This window comes from Pantherophis guttatus, chromosome 1 (assembly GCF_059756535.1).
Source record: "Pantherophis guttatus breed Tessera chromosome 1, ASM5975653v1, whole genome shotgun sequence".
Taxonomy (NCBI): Eukaryota; Metazoa; Chordata; class Lepidosauria; order Squamata; family Colubridae; genus Pantherophis; species Pantherophis guttatus.
Genome location: NC_142063.1, coordinates 76,225,855 through 76,248,248, shown reverse-complemented (window position 1 = coordinate 76,248,248; position 22,394 = coordinate 76,225,855). Strand labels below are relative to the sequence as shown.

The following is a 22,394-nucleotide window of genomic DNA, read 5'->3' as shown; positions in this document are numbered from 1 at the left end:
GGATCGGACCGGATTGCCCAATCCGGTAGCGATTTTTCCCTGTGGTTCGGCAATCCGGTAGTGATTGCCGCCCGGGTGTCATTACTTCCTGGTTTTAATGTGGCACGTGTGCTTCCGAACTGGTAAGGAAGGTAAGTAGATTTCACCCCTGCTTGAAAGGTATTATGAACCAATCTGATTCTCAGTTCCTATAAAAGTGTGTACACCAAAATGCAATTTTTGGATATACTGTGCTTCCCAGATTAAAATGTGCAAATAAATTGTCATGAATGTAATCAAAATTTACACAGGATAAATTAGACCAGCTAAATGGTACTACCCAGCTGGGCACAATCATATTAGATATTACATTTCCATTTCCATTTCAGATTTCCCATGTTTGGAGACAACTAAACTCTGCTGAAGCCATTTTACAGGTAGTCCTCAATTTACGACATTTCTTTAGTGACTGTTGAAAGTTATGATGGTGCTGGAAAAAAAAGTGATTTACAACAAATCCTTGCATTTACGACTGTTGCAATGTTGCCCTGGTGTCACTTGATCAAAATTCAGGTGTTTGGAAACCAGCATGAAACTACGACAGTTGCAGTGTCCTGGAGTTGCACGATTGTCATTTGTGACTTTCCCAGCCAGCTCTGATAAAGGAAATCAATGGGGAAAGCTGGAATTGCTTAATGATTGCATGAGTCACTTAACCACTTCAAAAAAGGTTGTAAAATCAGATGAGATTCGTTTAACAGTGCAAGTTCTGGTCCCAATTGTGGTTCTAAATCAAAGTCTACCTGTGTAATCTCCATCACCCCACTATTTTTTTCCCACAGAGCTGCACAGAGCTTTGGATATGATTGTTCTACATCTTCAATTTTGCTCTATGTGTGGAAGTGCTTCTCTGGTCAACTTTATATAACCACAGTTCCCTCCAATGTCACACAAAACCAACAGGGCTGATCATCCTTGCCAATTTAATTACCTTTTGCCTTCTCAATAAGTGCTTTGAGGTGAGGTTTTTCAATCATCCTGCCTTATTGTAATTATTATTGGGATCTGATAACATTTTCCTTTTATAAACTCTCAGGTTTCCTTATTACTTTTTGTAACTTTTTTTTAATACCAGGAAAAATGCGTATGGAGGAAAAGACAGAGTAATTTCACAATACCTTTCGATTTCAAGTGTTAATGGCTGTTTCCGGAAAGATGCACATTTTCTTTCCAAATAATGTACTGTATCTTGTACTTTAAAGTTAAAATGTACATTTTTGAAAAACCTAACACTTTAGCTTGGCCACATGAATTTCAGCTGCACATGCAAGAAAGAGATGCATGAATGGAAGAAGAGATCACTGCCAACTGCATTGAGATGGCATCATGTAGAAGTTGGACTATTAGCACAGTATAAATTAGCATCCAGGATCAGCAAGCTAAGAAAGAACCTAGCTAGATACATAAACAGGAAAACCATAACTTCAGAATGCAAAAACAAACATGCATGAAAGATCATTAAGCCTACTGAAATTTTATGTTTCACTAGGCTGAAATGAAGTTGCAAAAGAATTGCCAATCTTTTTTTAAAAAATAATACTGATATCTGGCATTGTTCAATACAACTTTCAAGCAATGGCTATCTATGTAAATTATTTTGTAATGGGCACTCAATTTCAAGTCAGGTAACAAAACTTTGTTGTCATAACATTATTCACAGAACAATGAGTTTTATGTATTTACTTAATGACAAAATTTCTACAGTCCCTAACTGCTCATGACTCAGGATGGTTTACAAAGAAAATAAGCCACAAATAAATATAAGCCCTATGCAAGCAACTTGGTGTACTCAAAGCCAGTCAAAATAGAATGGTTTCCATAGCTTTGCAAAATGCCACTCTTTTAGTCAGCAGTTGAGTCATTGTATTTTAGACTCGCAGAAGGTTTTGAGCATGCTTCAGGGGCCACCCCATGTAAATTGTACTGCAGAGTCTTACTTCCAGGTGATGAAGGTGTGAGTCACTGCTGCAAGAACATTCTGATTCAAAATGCCCACAACTGACACACCAGCCAAAGTTGGGCAAAGGCCTTCAGGGCCAAGGTTTCTACCTGTTGCTTGAACAGTAGTTGCAAGTCCAGAAGGACTCTCAAGTCACTGATATACTCATTAAGGAAAGTGCAAGTCTACCCAGAGTCAACTTAGGGATCAAGATCAAATGATATTGTTTGCCTACACACAGCAGCTCCACCTTTAAGGATTTTATCTGAGTTTGTTTGTTTGACCCAACCAACTACTTGCAGCCTCAGGACCCTGGAGAATTCCTAGCCCTTCCTGTGGTGGTGGTGATATATAGTTACGTATCATCAGTCTCCTGACAATACCTAATTCCAAAACCAACAAATAATCTCTTCCAGCAGTCTCATGGAGATATAAAGAGAATGTGGGAGAGAACTGAGCCCTGAGGAACCCCACATTGATGGAGCCAAGCCAACTGCTCTTTCCTCCACCCTCTGACTAATATTACAGAATTGTGCCTCTTACTCTCAATCCCCACAATCAATTCATCAGCATAGCATGTTTGATGATATCAAATGCTTCTGAAAGGTCCAACAAAACCAAATACAGTACACTCTAATAGGATTCTCTGAACCTGGAAACTTATTGCCTATTTCAAAGTGTTCCTCCAGATGAAAGATTGGAGATTAAACAGAAGTTATCCAATATGAGTGGATCAATATGACATCTCCTTAAACTGTACCATCTAAAAATATGTGAGGTGAATTGAATCAAGTCCAACACAAACTAGAAAACTAAAACACTTACCCTTTTTGTATTGGTTGAATTCACAAATATTACAGTCCAACAGAACAAAACTCATTCATTTCAAAACAATTGGCTGGCACTAGAATTGCTGCATTTGTCACATGCAATTCAGTCATCAAAGAATGATACACAATCCACCACAGTCCGAAGCCGCAATTACAAAACAGACTGTTACCATAATATGGCAAATGCTGTGCAAAAGCACTGGAAAAAGTACAAAACTTACATTCAAACAAACAGGCAAACAGAAAATACCACATTGCTTTTTATATTACTAAACATTGGTCTAAAGGAAGATGTGGGGATGATTACTACCTATTTGGTCTTTGGGAAATATAGTGACTGAAAACCCTTTGAAGGTCAAAACCCAACATAACAACTGTGTCAATGAGTCAAAGATACCACAAACCCAGTGCTAAAAACTGAATCTTTTTAGTCGTGTTAACTTCATGGGCAATAGCTACTATTAGTGTTCTCTATCAAGATATATGTAAAATGCAGACAGATGGATATTAAATATGGTATTCCAATTAATGCAATGTGAACATACACAAGACAAAAGAATACCAGTCTAAAGAGACCTTAAAGGAGAGTATCTTCTTTTAAAAAAAGAATCATATTCCAGAAATGAATATTTTTCTTTAAAAAAAAAAAAAGCAAGCTCTGTTTTGACCATATTTCTTTGAAGCTACAGAAGCTTCTTCCTCACCTGGAACATTGTAATTACCTTTTTTACCACTGTCAACTATCTGTGTAGCTATAATATAAACAGTAAAAAGACAGAAGGGTTTCTTAACTACAGTTTCTGGTAGCCAGTGCAATTCTATTTAACATTGTAAGCAACTTAATTTCTCTCCTAGAAGAAATTCCTAAATGCTTGAGGAACATAAGGATGGATTTACCCCTACCTTTTCTTCACTAAATCAAAACAAAATATTAATCAGCCTTTTAAAACCGCTCCACCATGTCTGAGCCCACAATGCTGGAAATGCTGTTTATTATGAACACTAACTGTATGTTGGGTGCTTTGACAATCCCAATAAAACATACATTTTGCAAATCTGCTTCTCAAACTTCTAGCGCTTGTTTGGACTTGAAGCAATGTGAAAATTATACTTTATAAATGACCGGGCAGAGAAAACAAACAGTCAATCCAAAATACCACTTCCAAACCTCAAAAAAGGCATCAACCAGTCAAGCTTCTCTGTATAAAACTTTTGCACAGCAGCACAAAAAAGAATTTAAAAACTGCCATGATAATGAATATAACACAATAATATAGGGTCTCAGAGAAGTATATATTAGTAAAATCTACTTTAACTCACTTTGAAAACATAGCAATGTGTCAGATTACAATACCACAATTTTAGTTCTGCTATATAATTTCCGTTAAGTTTGTTTTCCTAAAGTTTATATTTCAGAAAAAGAAAAAAGGGTTTACCAGATTATATCTCAGATCTGTGTCAATTAAGACTATCTTTCCCAGTTCAGTACCCATAAAGTATTAAAACAAATGTAATCTGCTCAAATGATCCTTGCCTCTCTATAGCATAATTTTCCCAACCTGCTTCTCTTAATATATAATGCATATCAAGAACAACAAAACAGAGAGTGGTATGAGAATAATCGGACTCTGCCATATCTGGGGAACAAGTTGACCAAGATTGCCCTAACCAGTTACAGATGGGATTTTATTTTCTCATAAACAAAACATCCCAAATTAATTGCACTGAATGACTAAAACACTGGTAAGCCTTTCGGTGTATATATGTAGAAGCTCAAAGTTTGTAAACTACAGGTAGTCCTCAACTTACAACCACAATTGAGCCCAAAATTTCTGTTAAGTGAGACTTTTTAAAGCGAGTTTTGCCCCATTTTACGACTTTTCTTGCCACCGTTGTTAAGTGCATCACTGAAGTTGTTAAGATAGTAACACGGTTGTTAAGTGAATCTGGTTGATCCATTGACTTTGCTTGTCAGAAGCTCGCAAAAGATGATCACATGACCCTGGGACATTTCAACGGTCCTAAATATGACTCAGTTTCCAAGCATCTGAATTTTGATCATATGATCATGGGGATGCTACAAAAGGTTGTAACTATGAAAAACGGTCATAAGTTACAATATTTCAGTGCCATTGTAACTTTTAACGGTCAGTAAATGAACTGTTGTAAGTCGAAGACTTCCTGTATTACTGTATCATCTTTTCCACATCTATCACTAGCGGTACATTAAAAATAACCTTTCATTATTTTATTTATTTTCTTCCTATTATTTTCCCACAAGTGAACAATTTGGGGGGTTTTTTTGGGGTGGAGGGGGAGGAATCAATCAAGTGTTAATCCATTAATTACTGACAGGAGTTGACTGAGCAGCTTGTCACTCAAGCCTGCCATTGTGGGCTGAGAGTGACTGCCCAAATCACCCATCCGGCTTTCATGACACAGGTGGGAGAAGAACTCACAATCTCCTGGTTTCTAGCCTAGTGACTAAACCACCAGAACAAATTGGCTCTCTTTAAAAAAAAAATCTTTCAAACAATCTGCATAATTTAGAATTTTAATCCCACTATTCCTAGCACAGTAGCAACCACAGGATCTTGCACTTTTGGACAGAATGACACCAGCAGCAAATTGCAAGTTCTGCCCCTTTGGGTGTACATGTGATGCTTGTAAGAAAAACAGCAGAGCATGCATTACACTGCTGCTTTAATCAGTCTGCTGCCCCCAAGGCTTTTAGCTGAATAGGCTGATGATCCTGGGAATTTAGTAACTTAGCATGTTTGAAAGGTTCCAAATTATGCAGTTTTGGGTTCTGTATCATTTCTGCCCCCATTTTTTTTTTTTACATCTGCAAAGCAAGGCAGCACAAACTAACAAAGTTCCTGAGGGGTTAAACTGCACTATTATGGAAGAATGCAATTTACTGAAGAAAGAAAACATATATAATTAACCTGCAGTTTTAATGTGTTGAAGCTAATTAAATCTACTACTTACTACTTGCTTTGACACTATATTACTAACTCTCTTGTTGGTTCTCCCCAGATATCAAACGATCTTCCAATACAACGAAGCATCTGAAATGTTTATAAATGTTGTTGTATTGATTGTAAGTATTACAGCTGTCTGTGAGTGGTGCTTACTGGCCATAAAAACAGGATATTTAAACCCTTAAAATTCATGGTACAGGAAAAATATGACTTGGAATTTGCTACGTTTTGCCTTTTAAAGCTGTAACTGAAATCATGCTGACCTAAAGACATCCTTGTAGACCGAGACTAAAAGTGCTTTAAGATTTCAAGGGTTTACTTATCCAAAGCACTCCTTTACACAGAACTAATATTGTTCCTAGACACAGTAAATTTTACTTATAGAAGCAATTTCTAAATATTTTCAGAATATTCATCCCAAACCAACAAACTATTGAACAGCTTCAATATCTGAAGTAGCATAAGTAAAAATAATCCTGTAAGAAAATAAATGAGAAATTTGAGCCTCAGATTTTTTTTTTTAAAAAAAACTTTCATAGACTACACAATTGGCAACACAACAGCTGTGTTCACACAGCATGGTAAGGTGTAATTTGCATTAAGCTTCAGTAGTGAAACATCATTAGTGCTAGTGCATATAAAAACAGCCTCCAAGCATCAGTAGAATAAATTTTTGTAAGTGGCCAAAACATCTTAACTGAGTACATCATATTAATTGGCTCTGAAAAGTCCCATAATCACTGCCTGTCATTAAAATAATTTAGATAATATGACTTGGAAAATTCATTCTGGGATAACTGGCAAAAGAATACATTCGTAGATTAACCCGACTCAATATGTATTTAGGATTCATTAGGAAAGGGGTGCCAGGTAGATTTAATTCTTTTATGTTTTTGTATTTCAATAAATCTGAGTTCGCTTGGAAACACAGGGACATCCCTCCGGTTATTTAGTGATCCCATTTTGACCTCAACCTTATTGGCAGTCATTATCCAAGTTGAAGATTAATGAGAATGTTATACAATAGAACAGTGAGCAATGTTAAGATGTGTGGACCTCAACTCCCAGAATTCTAAGAATTAAAGTCCACACATCTTAAAAGTTGTCCGGTTTGAAAAAAAACTGCAGTTGATCAAAATATCCACATGAAACTGAAACTTACACTAACCCTAGTCCTATTTATTGTCAGAGCCTGGTTGCCTAAGAAAGGAAGCAGATCTAAAACGCAATGATGGATGCAGGGACATATGCACAATGAGAGCAAAACTGTGAGAGCAATACTGTGTACCAATATCTATTCCTTCTCTCTCTCTGCCCCTCTTCTCCCTCTCTCTAAGAAAGAGAGGGAGAGGGAGGGAGGGGGAGAGGAGAGGGAGAAAGGGAGGGAGGGAGAGAGAGAGAGAGAGAGAGAGAGAGAGAGAGAGAGAGAGAGATTAATGTTTGTACCAAGGAAGTAGGATTAGATTATAATATGCCTGGCAATTTGCAGATTTTGAATCCTCCAGGAGGAGCCATGTTAGACGGATATTTTAAAAATCATCTCTCTGCTTTCTTGCACCTTAAATGAACTGCTAATTCCTATGAGAAGTAAAATGCTGTAGACGCATTGTTCAACGTCAAGTGAGACTAGAAATGTTATAGTAGACAAATTAAATTCCTAAATGATTGTTATGTTAATCCATATTGTGTGTTTGTATGTCTAATTTTGGCTGAATATGTTATGCGAAACTAGCCAATCATTGCTTTTTCAACAAACCACTCTTAAGCAAAACGTGGCTTAGTGTGATGCTTAAAGCAGAAAATTAGAGTGCAGATGCTTAAAATTCAACTCTTCTATCTAGACGCCTAGTTCATGAAATCATAGTCTAGCTTTCCATTTGTAAGTAAGTGTAATTTAGTCCCAAGCAAGCATGCTCAGTATTCCGCAAGGCAGGCTCAGTAAAAAAAATCAAGGTGGCAGATTGATTTTGTTTTAACCCCCCCTCCCCATAGATGGTTGTGGAATCACAATATAATATAGAGTTGCTTTCACAGTTGTGTTCACAAAGAGGCATCAATTCTTACCTATCATGGCCTCTGCAGAGGACTCATCCTCAGAGAATGAGAAGAAACTGCATGGATTTAAGACTGAAAGAGGCCAAGAGGTAGAGTACAACATGATAAACACATGAGATGAAACTCAAGACTGCAATGTAGCACTGGAAGGTTATAATTTGGTTTTGTTTTGTTTTTTAACAAATAGAAAGGGGACGTCTCTGTAAAGTTAATGACATCAAGGATGAAAACTCGGTCAAAAGCATCTAGATGAATATTAAGGAGAAAACAAACAATAAAGTACACTGTTGTGTGTGTACTGCAGGCTACCCAACAAACCAATGATATAGATGAAATCTTCACAAATCAGATGACTGAAATGTCAAAACACACCATTGAAATCACCAATGGGAGATTATTCCAATATCAACTGCAAATCAAATCTTATGACAAGTGGGAAATCCAACAGGTCCTTGCTCTAGCTTGCAGACAAGTTCATTGTCTAAATGATGAATTAGAACTTAGAACTTAGACTTAGCATAACTTTATTGTCACTTTGAATGTACACTAATTGGCATATGTTAAAATGAAATGTTGTTGCATACAGCTCTCAAAGGGTCTCCACCAGGGGTGAAATCCAGCAGGTTCTAACAGGTTCTGGAGAACCAGTAGCGGAAATTTTGACTAGTTTGGAGAACCGGCAAATACCACCTCTGGCTGGCCCCAGTGTGGGGTGGGAATGGAGATTTTGCAGTATCCTTCTCCTGGAGTGTGGTGGAAATGGAGATTTTGATATCCTTCCCCTGCCATACCCACCAAGCCACGCCCACAGAACCAATAGGGAAAAATTTTGGATTTCACCCCTGGTCTCCACCTCTAATATACACTACACAAACATGACAAAATAAGCAAGCAAGCAAGCAAGCAAGCAAGCAAGCAAGCAAGCAAGCAAGCAAGCAAGCAAGCAAGCAGATAGATAGATAGATAGATAGATAGATAGATAGATAGATAGATAGATAGATAGATAGATAGATAGATGAATAAAGGAAGCAGGAGATCAGTTATATGGTACTTCATAGTTACTAATGGGGAAGAGACATATTAACAGATTGAAAAACTAGAAGTATGAATTTTGGGAGAGAGCGATCCTGCGATCCTCGAATTCCCCATACTGCAGACAGGGAGAACAAAAAGTAGCCAGATTAATGTTCTACATTTCAAAAGAGCTGACCTCAGTAAGCTAAAGGAAAAAAAGTAGGAAGTACTGCATGGATGGAAATTCTGAAGGGGGAAAAAAATTTCAGGAGAGTTGCTTAACTGTAAACAGCGAGATAATTAAGGCCCAAAAACAAACAACGGCGAACAGAAAGAAAACTGGGAGGCAGCTGATGATGCAATTGTGCTTGCAAAGAACTCTGATAAATTAAGAAATAAAAAAGGGCAAATCTAAAAAAAAAATGTAAAGAAGAGCACATAACAAAAGCAGCTAGGATTGCATGTGCACAATGTTGGAAAAACCCAGAAATCCCTGCAGACAATATTATAATCAAAAAAATTCTGGAACATGCAGAAGGTTAACCCTAAAAATTAAAGGAAAAGACGATTCGGACTATTTCATAACATGGGAACTATTCTATAAATGGTTAGATGACAGATATTGAAGTTAGAGGAGTGGAATTAGGTGAAATATGGTTTATAGGAGAAAGAAAAACAGATGAGTAAATATTCATGACAGTTATATAATCGATACTATAATGGAAGATAATATATGTTATAATATGATTGATGTTATCTCATATTTGTTTATATATTACTGCATATTTGTTCATATATATATATGAACAATATTCTTACTTCGTAGGATTTATGTGTGTTTTTCCTCTAGCCAGATTTTTCCTACGTAACCAAGGTTTTTCTGCAGTGGATGTGATTCCACTGAGCTAGGGCTGCAGAAAAACCTTAGTTACGTAGGAAAAACCTGGCTAGAGGAAAAACACACAAACACACACACACACACACACACAGATACACACACACACACATATATATATCTTTGGATATTCAGGTTTTCTCCCGTATAAAATTGGAAGTGTCTTGGCGATGTTTCGACGAAGTCTCATTCGTCATCTTCAGGCTGGTGTTTTCAGCTTCATGCTTCTAGGATATATATATATATTTCAACAAAATAAAGGGAACACAAGCAGAAGACATCCGAGATCTGAATGAATGAAATAGCCTTATTAAATACTTTGTTCGTTACATACAGTAGTTTATACACTGCTCAAACAACTAAAGGGAACAAAAAACTACTGTATGTAACGAACAAAGTATTTAATAAGACTATTTCATTCATTCAGATCTCGGATGTCTTCTGCTTGTGTTCCCTTTATTTTTTTGAGCAGTGTATACCCCAAATCTGTAAGGATGGGATGAGGAACACTAAAGTTCAGAATGAGCTGAGGCTTTCAATGAGTGGCAAAAAAATAACCAAAAATGTACTTGTCTGTGTACAGTATGAGCAAAACAAAAGGGAAACATCAAGGAAATGGTCAGTCTGCTGGTTGGAGAAAATGGCAAGATAGTGATGGATAACAAGGAGAAGGCTGAACCACTAAATTCTTATTTTGCAGCTGTCTTTTCACAAAAGGAAAATGTGATCCAACCTGTGCACTGGAGAAGGAGGGTGGGTGGGGCAAAAGAGCAATGTAGGTCAAAATAGACAAGGGACTATGAAAGAACACTTAGCTTCTTGGAATAAATGCAAGTCTCTGAGACCAGATGGATAACATCCCAGGGTGCTAACTGGTTCTTGGAGAATTCCTGAAGTACAGGGGAAGTGCCAGACTATTGAAGAAGAATAAAAAGGGGACCCATGCAACGACAGATCAATCAGCTTGAAGTCACTACTTGGGAAAATGTTAGAAAAGTTAATCAAGCAGTGCGTTTGCAAGCATTTAGAAAGAAATAAGATCATTACTATCGTTTACGATAGATTGTGTGGGATTTTTTTTTTTTTGACAGAATGGCTAGATTAATTAGACAGAAATGCTTCGGATATAGTGTACCTTGACTTCAGTAAAGTTGGGCAGAGACACTTTCTTGATAAAATGAAACATGTGGGATACCTGTAGTACCACTGCTAGAGAGATTTTCAGGTGATCCTTAATGAAACTGTGTCTACCTGGAGAGACCTCTGCAGTTGGGGTTTTGTCCTAGGCCAGTTTTGTTCAAAATATTCATAAATACTTAGATGAAAGGATAGAAGTGATGCCCAGCACATTGCAGACAACACAAAGTTGGGGGGAGGGGTTTGTAGTACCTCTAGGCACAGGGATCAAAAAGAATCTGATAGATTCGAACATTGGGCCCTATGCAACAAAATGCAGTTTCGTAGTGAAAAATACTAGGGTTCTGCATGTAAGTAGGGGGAAAACTCAAATATAAAGTACAAAATAGGTGATACCTGGCTCAGAAATTGTATCTGTGTGAAGGATCTGGATATCCTGGCAGACCATCCTGTACCTGCCAAAAGAGTCAATGCAATCTTGGGTTGCATCAACAACAGAGATATAATGTCAAGATAATGGGAACGGGTAGTTTTGTTCTACGTTATGTTAAATCAAACAGCACCTGGGACTGTATTTAGTTTTTGGTTGCCAAAATACAAGAAGGATGCTGTGGAATGAAAAGAATGCAAATAACCATGGTGAAGGGCTTAGAGGCTAAATCCTATGGACGATGGTTGAAAGAGCTGGGAATAAAGAAGAGAAAGTTAAAAGGAAGACATAATAGTAGTCCTCTAATACTTGAAGTGCTGTCACAAAGAATAGGACAGGAACCACCAGATGGAAGCTTTGCTGAGATTGAAATCGAAAAAGGAGGTAATTGCTTGACTGTGAGAGCTATAAGGCAGCAGAACACCCTGACTCCTGAAATTATGGGTGCTCCATTACTGGAGATTTTCAAACCATGGATGGATAGACTGTGTGGGATACTCTGAAAATCCTTGTCCTGGCAAGATATGGAATTAGAAGAGCCCTTTCCAACAATATGATTATAGCAATTGTTTCCTGCTACCATATTATATAAATTCCAATTGGCACCACCCTTCCTACTTGCAAGGGTCATAAGGGTAAGCCAGAGCTCATAAAGCTGCAGGAGAAAAGGCTCGTTGAGATGATGGGTCATTGCTTAAGATTACAAGGACCCAGACTTTATATAAACTCCACTTTTGTTTTTCCTTCGAATTTTCTTACACACGGATTCTTCTGGCCCCTTAGTCAATGATTTGACAATTGATAGACTGTGCGTCTTCTTCACTCTGTGGCTGGCAGTTGCTTGGCTAGGAAAAGTGAGCAAATTGCCTGCAAAGCATGGTGACTTTTCTAGGGTAGAAGTGAGAGTGTATATGGGGTATACATACAGCCTGAATATAGACCAAACTTAAGTCGCAATTTCAGTATTTCAGTAGCAGGGGGAAGATTCAAAAAAATAATGCTAGAATAGGGCTTGTGACACAAAGGTTACTTGTCTTAAGTCACCCTGGCATAGAGTGTTCTGGCTGACATCAACCTGCTGCCACTTACAAGCAAGCATGACAAATGACCTGTACTTTACAGCAAAGCATCCCTAGATGGGTCATTAACTCCCAGGACACATTAAATAGAAGCACCTGGGGTGAGAGCCAAAATAAAATCCTATCCAATCTCTTAGCTTGAGAAAGATCCGGCCTTTAAATTTTTCACCCAGATTCAGATTCGTTAATAGTGAAACTCCTTTAAAAAAAAAAAAAGAAAGAAAAAAAGTCATAGTTTAGAGTTGGGCTTTTGAATCAATACTTCCCAACTATTAATCTTCCTCGGGTTCTGATAAGAAAAGAACGGTTCAGTTCTAAAGTCATTTTTTTTCTGATGATTGCCCAGGGAAGGGCAATCCACGAGAATGATGGGAGCCCAGCTTTTGAAAGTAGAAACTTCCTATAACTATAAATCAGCATCTGGAAAGACAGGTGGATGAAATTACACGGAAACCAAAAGAAACCTTAGAAGAGACCGTTGTGCCATTCTTCAGAGAACCCTTTGTAGAAAATTGTCAGCCTATTAGTAATTAGTACATTTTGCTTTCCACTAGTATTAATTAATCCTCTTTTAGCACCAAGCACAAGCAACATGTTCAATAATAATCTATAAACTACTGTTTCTCCCCCCCTCCCAATCTAATTGTTCAATACAGCCCTGCCAAAAAAAAAAATCAGAGAAGCTGAGTAAACATCTAGGCATTTTCGACACTAAATCCTCTTTTAGAAAACATGCGCCAAAATCGTTCTTTTAAAAAAGGAGAGGGAGCCAAAATCCGCCGAATTAGAGCTGTACCTTTAAGGAGTTCATAACTAGCAGAGAAAGCAGCTGCATTCCTGTTGAGAAGGGGCTGCTGTCCTAACATGCAACAGAGGCTAGAAATAACCTGCACGCACACAAGCTTCCAGCATCTAATCCAACCATTTATTTTATTTATTTATTTAATAAAATTTATATGCCGCCCTATCTCCGAGGGCTCAGGGCGGCTCACAACAATAAAACAACAAGTTAAAAATATAAAATACATAATATATGTCTCTCTCACTCATCCGCAGAACAGAATAAGACATAAAGGAAGGAAGGAAGGAAGGAAGGAAGGAAGGAAGGAAGGAAGGAAGGAAGGAAGGAAGGAAGGGAGAGAGAGAGAGAGAGATAGGAAGGGACTAACTTTATTAGATCAGAAAAGGAGGCGGGTGTCAAGGCATCAAAGGATCGGGCTGCCTTTTAGGGGAGGAAAAATCGCTTCAAGGCGCCTGAAGGAAGAAAGAGACCTCCTTTGCTGTGGCTTTGTCGGAATCCGCTTGGCTGTAGAAAGCTTTGAAGGCTGCGATGGGGAAAATGGATCAACGGCCCGAGCAGATCCGGCATGCGTGCCTTACGAGCCAAACGCAGCGCAACCCCCACCAGGAACGAGGCGCACGTATAGCGGGTGGGACAAAGACAATGCCAAGTAGGGAAGAAAAGCAGCAGCAGCAGCAGCAGGTAGTTAAGTTAGTGCGGCGGGGATGCCCTGCGCGCTGGCGCCACAAACATTCAACCACCGCTTGCAAATTAGCAGCGCCGACGCCGCTCCACCCTCTCGCACGTGAGAAGGCTTAATTTTTTTTTAATTTTAATCAAAGTTCATCAAAGCTTTGCCCCCTGCGCCTTTTTGGGGTGTGTGTGTGTGTGTGTGTGTGTGTGTGTGTGTGTGTGTGTGTGTCTATTTGTACAAAAGGAGAACAAAGTTTTCGAAATGGGGCGGGTGGGAGAGCGACCCAATTCAGTCTCGATACCGGCGAAGCCCCTGACTTTGCTGAACTAGAAAGGAGGATCCTGAGCACATGCAAAAGTGCTGAAACTTCAACTCCTTTGGCCCGACGCGCAATTCTCTTCAAATGGAGCGCTTCGCCTCTCCCGGTGGCTTTACGTATAGATTCTGAGACACGGGTAGAAACGGAAAAGGAGGAACGACCTTAGAAGGATCGACCCGACGATCACCGAGGTGGGGGGAAGAGGGGGGTACCAAGTAGGGTGACTACTTCTCCGCGAGATCGCTCAGGACGAAACCTTCGTGGAAAAAGGGGTACCGTAAACGCGCACAGGATTACAGCCCAGAATGGGTGCCCACTTTAAAATGAGGTGGTGAGTCGGGGTTTTCTCAAGCCACGCACTCAGCCAACAGGGTACAACATTTTGCTATCTGGTACGAATTTATCCGGGAGTCGGAGCAGCTGAGCTCGGATCAAGGCAGTTGCAGACGTCCCATGCCTCTGTCTGTCTGTCTGTGTGTGTGTGTGTGTGTGTGTGTGTGTGTGAGATGGTGGCAGACACCGCGCGTTGCGGGTGACTGATCAGACCCGAGATTTCACCAGAAAACTGGCCTGCAAGCGAGAACAGAGGGTGCCCCCCCCACCCCCACCTCATGAACATCTCTTTTCCGCCAGCCCGGACCCAACTCCGGCGGGCAGCGGAATAGTACGATGCCCAACATAGAAATTGGACCCAACTCCCGGAGCCTCTCATCGCCTGCGCGCACCGGGAAGAGGAGGAGGGGGGGGGCAGAGGAGATTGTCCCAGGCGACCCCCCCCTCCATCCATCCCGATCCCCAAGACACACGCGCGCCCCCCGTCCCCAATCTTTGCAGCCACCCCGCGGTTGGAAGCGCGGGAAAAAGGGGTGTCCCCTCAGAGTCGCCTACCTCGCACGTAGAGAGGGGCTTCCCACCGCAGAAGCAGCAGCGGCAGCAGCAGCAACAACGGCGGCCACCGGAGACCGACGGCCCCGAGCCGCCTCATGGTGGCGAGCGACCCCTGCCGCAGCTCTCGCCTTTGCCCTGGCGAGCCTTCTTTCCCTCCTTCGCAGCCTCAGCGGGAGGAAAAAAAGGGGGAAAAAAAGTTGAGCGCTGCGGGGTTGGGGTTGGCGGCTGCCTTTCGCTCTCCTCCCGGGGCTGCCGGCCGACTTGGCTCCCGCCGCCACCAGGCGCCGGGACTGGTCTCAAGCCTCGTCGGGGTTGCTCTCTCGGGTCCAGCCGCGGCGGCCGCTGCTTTGCTCCGTCTCCCCGCGCTGCAGAAGCGACGGCGAGATCGGGGCTCGCTCCAGCTGCCCGCCCCCGGCCCTGCCCTCGGAGGAGGAGTCCCGCCGGGGCAACCTCCGCCCTCGCTTCTCGCCCACAGCGGCAGTGGCTGCTCCAGAGCTTGGCGCGCTTCCCAACCTTTTCCAGGCGAAAACGTGGTAGGCACCCGAGCGCCTCCGCCTCGCCTTCCGACCCTCCGCCAGATTCTTCTTCCCTGGCCTATCCTACCTTCATCCGGCCGGATGATTCCCACCTGCCCCGCTTACAAACCCAGAGCCGTTTGTTAGAAAGGCTGCTGGCTTTCAGCATCGCCGCTCTCCAAGGCAAGTTACTTCCGGCGCACTTCCACATACCCGAGTTGCACAGTCCTAAGAAACGATTAGCTGAAATTAAACTCCTTCATTCCGCTGGTCCGTTTGCTTTTTCTTCTGTCCTGAGAACAAGGACCCAGAACAGAATTGGCCAGATTCATTCATTCATTCATTCATTCATTCATTCATTCATTCATTCATTCATTCAACATACTCCAAAGCGATCATATCATCAGCTGAATAAAGTAAGCAATGTGATAAGACTAAAATATCCCAGGTAGGGCTGAAAATGAACTGTGACAATAAAATATTGCCAAGGAAAACAAAAATAATTCAACATGTTCTTAAACCTTGGTAGCCTTGGTAGTACAGTGATCTAAGGCACCCTGTTATTAAGCTGGTTATTAAGACCAGCTGCCTGCAATTACTGCAGGTTCGAATCTCGCCAAGGCTCAAGGTTGACTCAGCCTTCCATCCTTTCTAAGGTAGGTAAATTGAGGACCCAGTTGTGGGGGCAATAAGCTGACTTTGTATAAATATACAAAAGAATGAAGGCTATTGCTTAGCACATTGTAAGCCGCCCTGAGTCTCCAGAGAAGGGCGGCATATAAATCAAATTTAAAAAAAACAAAAAAAACCCCACCAACTAGGAAGCATTGGCTTTGTGCCTCTTGTTTAATTGTGGCTTTTTTCACTGTAACCTATGTAATGATTGACCAAGATCCTTTTCCGCTTGACCTATCCACAGCTCTAGACATTTCTTTTTCTGACATGACGCTGTCTTCATCTTATCCCCAATCTATTCCTGAGGCAGCATATTCTTAGCTATACCAGCGTTTTCCACTTTAAGCAGGCAGCAAGCCATGGTAGTTTTGCCAGTAGTACATTCTGAAGCGCTTCTCAAACTATTTGGTGACCTCTAGAGGGTGGGATCAGCCCAGCACTTATTGACTGCCTGAAGGTGTTGTATCTCACTCCTTCCAGAGCAATTACAGGTAGCTCACAGGTTACAGCCACTCCTTCAGTGACAGTTCAAAGTTGTGACAGCACTGAACAAGGGGGACTTATGACTGGTCTTTGAAGTTGTGGCCATCACAGCACCCTGCAGTCACATGACCACAATTTGGATGCTTGGCAACTGGCTCACAATTATAACAGTTGCAGCATCCCACGGTCATGGGATCGCCATTTGTGAGCTTCCCTGCCAGCTTCCCAAAAGCAAAGTCAATGGGGAAGCCTGTAGGACATTGCAAATCACTCCTGCTCCTGCTCTTTTTCTCCCAAAGAGCTCATGCTCTGTACCACTCGTCCACCCACACTCCACAGTGGCCACCTGCAGCACCTGCCTGTCTACCCACTGGCCTGCTTGCCTGGGATGCAGTTTCAGTGCCTCTTCTACTGTCACGGTCACATGATATTGTTAAGGACCTTCACAGTCCTCACTTAATGACAGCAACAGAAACTGCCTGGATTGCCAGTGCTAAGCAAAGTGGTCATGTAACGTCATGCTTTTTGACCAAATCAGAATTTTGATCCCAGTTGCTGTCCTAAGCCAAGGATTACCTGCATGTTTGGTAGGGAGAAGGACTGGATCTTTTAGAAAGGTTCCCCTCTACACCTACCAGATCTCAAAGCTGATGCTCAGTTTTAAGATCTACGGCAGCACTTCAGAGAAGACAGTGAGGGGGGAAAGCTGCAATGGACTATAGGAGTAATTCTGTGTGCTAGTTCACAGTGCTACTATTTCTGCACCTGTGTAAACTGAAGTTAGGCTCCCCTTGAAACACCTGTGTAAAAATAGAGCAGAGAAAATTAAACCCATCCTGCTGAGCCCTCTTATCAAAGCCTTTTTTTTCTTCCTTTCCTAGCCCAGCTCCATCCCATGTTAAGAAGAGTGGCTGGTGGATATTTTCCTGCTGACTGGAGATGTTGGATGGGTAGGGAAAGCAACAAAGCTGCGAAATTTATTTTCCTATCCTTAACTTGTCTTGCACATTGTATATAAAGACAGCTCCATTTGCTGGCATTGTGTCTCTGCAGGATATGGATGAGGGCAGCACATTTTCTATTGCAATCATTTTCTGCCAGCTCCAGGACTGTTGGGTAGCAGTAATGACAATTTTGTTTAGCTTGGTATTACACAAAGCACTTCTGTTAGGGAAAAGCAGACATCCTTATATCAGTTACCATCACTTTAACCTACTTTGTGCTTTCTGAATTCTGTTCTGGAGGCTTGGGAAGAACGGCCAATTGCAAGAGAGAGGAGGAGTGAACAACACAGAGAAGCTCCATTTTACATACAGAGCTACATTAAGAGTTTGTAGGGCATTCTTCCTTGTCTGATCTATTGACCTATTCTATCTAGGAGCTGCAAAACTAGAATACAGGTAGTCCTCAACTTACAACCACAATTGAGCCATTTTACAACTTTACTTGCCACAGTTGTTAAGTGAATTACTGAAATTAAATTAGTAACATGGTTGTTAAGTGAATCTGGCTTCCCCATTGACTTTGCTTGTAAGAAGATCACAAAAATGTGATCACATGACCCAGGGGCACTGCAACCATCATAAATATGAATCAATTGCCAAGCATCTGAATTTTGATCATGTGACCGTGGGGATACTGCAATGGTCGTAAGTGTGAAAAACAGTCATAAATCACTTTTTTCAGTGCCGTTATAACTTCAAACGGTCACTAAATGAACTGTTGTAAATTGAGGATTACCTGTACATCTACAACTTTCCTTACAGGGACTCCTTGGGTATCTCTTTTAAGTGATGAAACAGCCATCACCGTTCTTGTATTAAGATGTTTCTTGAATATTTAGTTGAAATCTGCTTTCCCGCAATTTTCACCAATCTGGTTCTAATACTGCTCACTGGAGCCACAACAGAATAATCCCACCCCTCTTCCATCTGACAGCCATTCAGATATTTAGACATCCTATTCTCCTATATACTGATATTTTTCATCTCTTCCCCATACGATATTGTTTCTGCGGTCCAGTCATCCTCCTGGTTATCAGGTTCAGGATATATACCTGCCTGTCAACATTCTTTTTAAAGAACCTAGTGCCTTATTTTAGATTCAGGTCAATAATGTGGCAGAATGGCTGCTTTTCACAATGTGGATGCAATGCTTCTATTTAAAGCACACGAAGACTACTTGGGCTGTTTTTAGCAGCCACATCATTGCATTGGCTTCTTTTTCATTGTGTGCAAGCAAGAACTGTTTTTAAAGCCTGAAACATTACTGCATGTAATTCAGCAGCCCAATTATTTTCTTTTTCTCGAAGGGGAGAAGGAAAAAGGGATAGTAAATAATGCTGTATCTCCCTGCCCTTAATAGACCATGTGTCAAAGTCAGACATCAAAGCAGTATTCTCAGAGTAATGGAACACATGTGACACAGTTCAAACTAACAAAGAAGAGCTATGATATCAGGAGAAAAACGAAAGGAGTACGTGAAGGGTAGATGTTTATAAACGGCTCTTTCTCTCTGTCATTTTCTATGCCAGCTAATTCTTGGGAACCTTTTCAACAAACCAGGGACTCTCTTCGATTGCCTATGTCTTTTGCTGAGTTATTTCACCTTAAAATAGCCATTAATGATTTGACACTTAAATAAAGAAACAGCTGGATTTGTACGATAGAGATCAGCCTTGGTGGAGTAACAGGGCTAACTTGCATTAGAAGCGCAACTGCAGCTGCATAATTGGAGCTGCCTATATAGTAAGAGATACCAAATGCAGGAAAATCTGTCAAGAGCATCTAGAAACATATAGTTAAAAGGGAAGAGTGAAAGATAACAAATGCTTATTATTCTGCATCTCTATATACATTTATCTGAGTGTTTAATACACATATACAGACAATGCTACTTCAATTACTATCCACTCATAAGGATTGTTAGAAGGAGAGCTGGGTTACTCCATGTTGGCGACATAATAGAGTCTGGCACCATTTTTTTTGTCTAATACATTTTGTTTAAAGACATAAGCTTTTATGAGGTGCAGCTCCTTTGCAATTTCTAATTTTTGCCATAAGGATATGCTGACTTTAAATATTATGTACACTGCATTCTTATTTGTAATGCTAAGGATGAAAAGGAATAATATAGGTTCCTTAGCTTAAAATTATAAATCCAAAAATGCTTTTCCCCAAAAAGTCCCCAGACATTACATTTAGCTAAGATATATAAATGCCAAAATAGCAGAGTGACTAGACAGTCCGTCATATACAAACTATCTTTGTATATAATGAATCTGCAACATACATTATAGATTCCAACAATCCAAAAGAACAGAATTTTTTTTCTATTTTAGACATACTGTAGTTCTGAATCTAAAGATGATCTTTAAAACTTAATGATTTACTTTTTAAATCTGCCAGCTATATTTTACAGTAAATGTTAGAATAAACAGTGTAAAATACAGTTCAAAAAACTGAATTATTTACAAACCAGTTAGAGGAATTGATTGCCAGAGGAATGCCATATATAATGCCATGTAATTTAATGAATATAAAGAAAAGTCCATAAACCAACCAACATCATTTGCAAAACATGATATATGGAAACTTCCCAATGCATTCAGTATGGCAGAGATCACAGAATTCAGTTACCGGTAGTTTAGCTTTTACTTAAGATTTCATGCACTTGCAGGCATTTGTGTGGTTTTTGGAAAGCTTAGCATGGAACATATGAATTATGGCTTTTCTCCCAGAATATTTTTGTTGTGTGTAAAGGCACATTAGTTATAGTTTATTTAGCAATAAAATCACCCAGTCTGATGGTTTGGAGGTGTGGCAATTATTTTTTAATCCTGGCTAATGAGAATGATGAATCCAAAAGAATCCACTGAGAGTGGATTTTAATGTGGTTTTATAACAATTTTTCTTTGTTTTTAGTATTGACACTAGCTTTTATTACAATATATGAACATTATAGGCAAGGCACCATCTGTTTATGAAATTCTACACCAAATTCATCCAGTCCAGGAGATTTTACTAAACAAAATATACCAGAACTAAACAAATGAGATTAAAAGAGTTAAAAAGATACGTTTACTTGGATATTAAATGCTATCTGATCCACAGATTTTTAGAAAAGAGTGTCTGAAGGCTGTGAGGTCTTAAATTATGAATTACCATGTTATTGAGGGTTGAAGTTGGCTAAGATGAATAATTTGCCCAACTTGCAAAATGTCTGATTTAGACAAGATGGATTTGAGGTGCTTATTCAAGCATGAAATTTTCAAAATCCAAACTGTCTAGTTGTTATAACAGAAAATAGTTTCTTAGTATTTCATTTTCAATTCCAATTCATCCGTTTCTGCTGCTTCTTATTGCTTGCTCTGCTTGCCTGCCTGCCTGTCATCCATCCGTCTGTCTGTCTATCTGTCTGTCGGTCTAGATATCTATCTATCTAGATATCTAAATATCTAGATACCTAGATATCATACCTGTTTATTTATTACATCATTTATATATTCAAGAAAACTCCCACCTATGTACCTTATTGGAATCATGAAGCATTTTAATAATTTTCTTTAAATGTTTCATTCACCATTATTACTGTGTTCAATAATTGCAATGTTATTGCTATAACCTTTGCCCCTATTGCAGGAGAAAGCAGGTAGATAGAGATATTTGAAAATGTAAAGATATTGTCCACTGCAGAAGTTCACTAAGAGAGCCAGTTTGGTGTTGTGGTCAATGCACCAGGCTAGAAACCAGGAGATGGTGTATTTAGGCAACATGAAAGCCACCTGGGTGACTTTGGGCAGCTCTTTCTCTCAGGCCATGATATCAGGCTTGGGCAACAAGTTGATCAGTCAATGCCTGTTGCAAACACAAAAACGCAGACTGCACTTGCAGGAAAATTGTAGGGGAAAAAAGAAGTTCACTACAAGTCAGCATGCAAAGAATATCCCAGGAGCTTGAGATTTTCTTATAAATCATCCAAACAGCAGAACTTAGTTCTGTCTCATTCTGTAGTCTGTAAGAAATCCAGCAGACACATATTAGCTCCCTGTTGTTTAGTGGATTGTCTTCATCGTAAAAGTTAATGGATGACTGTGGGCCAGTCAGTGTGACCTTCTTTAAAATTGCTATGTATAATGGGAAGAGAGACTGATCTGCTGTGAGTACATTGGTGAAAGAGTGGATAAATTCCGCATTGAGAATACCAAGTTTCTTTTTTGACGCATAATTTTTGAATTATTATTTGCTACATCAGGCTCCTCCTCTATATTTCTTTATTTCATACAAGCTCAAAAATCAATAAATTATTAATCTATTGAAAATACTTAATAGGAATTAACACAGGTCCCTCTTGAAGGATAAAATAGCTGGATAAAATAAAGTTAACAGCATTTTTATTTATAAACTCATGGGAATCTTAATTTATAAGAATGTTGATCTGAATTATAAAATTTGAAATATTGAAGTAAACAGATGAAGGTATTTTTTTTACAAATAATTGTTCCAAGATATTGATAGAAACTCATATAATAAACAATACTCTCTCTTTTTTTCTTTTACAAATTTCCCCAGAAACTTTAGACTGAATTAAATGTGTATTGAACTTATTCCAGGTAAATGAGTAGCTTGATCCTTAACC

The 22,394-nt window shown here is 39.9% G+C and overlaps 2 protein-coding genes across 4 annotated transcripts in view; one reads left to right on the top strand and one right to left on the bottom strand.

Moving 5' to 3' along the window:
* The window catches only part of LRP4 (LDL receptor related protein 4), a 108,016-nt gene extending 92,275 nt beyond the window's left edge, over window positions 1-15,741 (bottom strand). For 2 of the 3 annotated variants that reach the window (XM_034417488.3, XM_087883156.1), the window contains exon 1: window positions 15,085-15,507. In XM_034417488.3, the coding sequence (XP_034273379.1) occupies window positions 15,085-15,181 (97 nt within the window). In that variant the 5' untranslated portion in view covers window positions 15,182-15,507. Of the gene's footprint in view, window positions 1-15,084 lie in introns of all 3 variants that reach the window. The other variant, XM_034417489.3, reaches the window with a different exon arrangement.
* A 1,902-nt stretch (window positions 15,742-17,643) lies between these two features.
* CSTPP1 (centriolar satellite-associated tubulin polyglutamylase complex regulator 1) overlaps window positions 17,644-22,394 on the top strand; it is a 178,592-nt gene continuing 173,841 nt past the window's right edge. Inside the window, exon 1 of the mRNA XM_087883098.1 lies at window positions 17,644-17,707. Coding sequence (XP_087739224.1) covers window positions 17,653-17,707 — 55 coding nt within the window. The 5' untranslated portion in view covers window positions 17,644-17,652. The remainder of the gene's footprint in view (window positions 17,708-22,394) is intronic.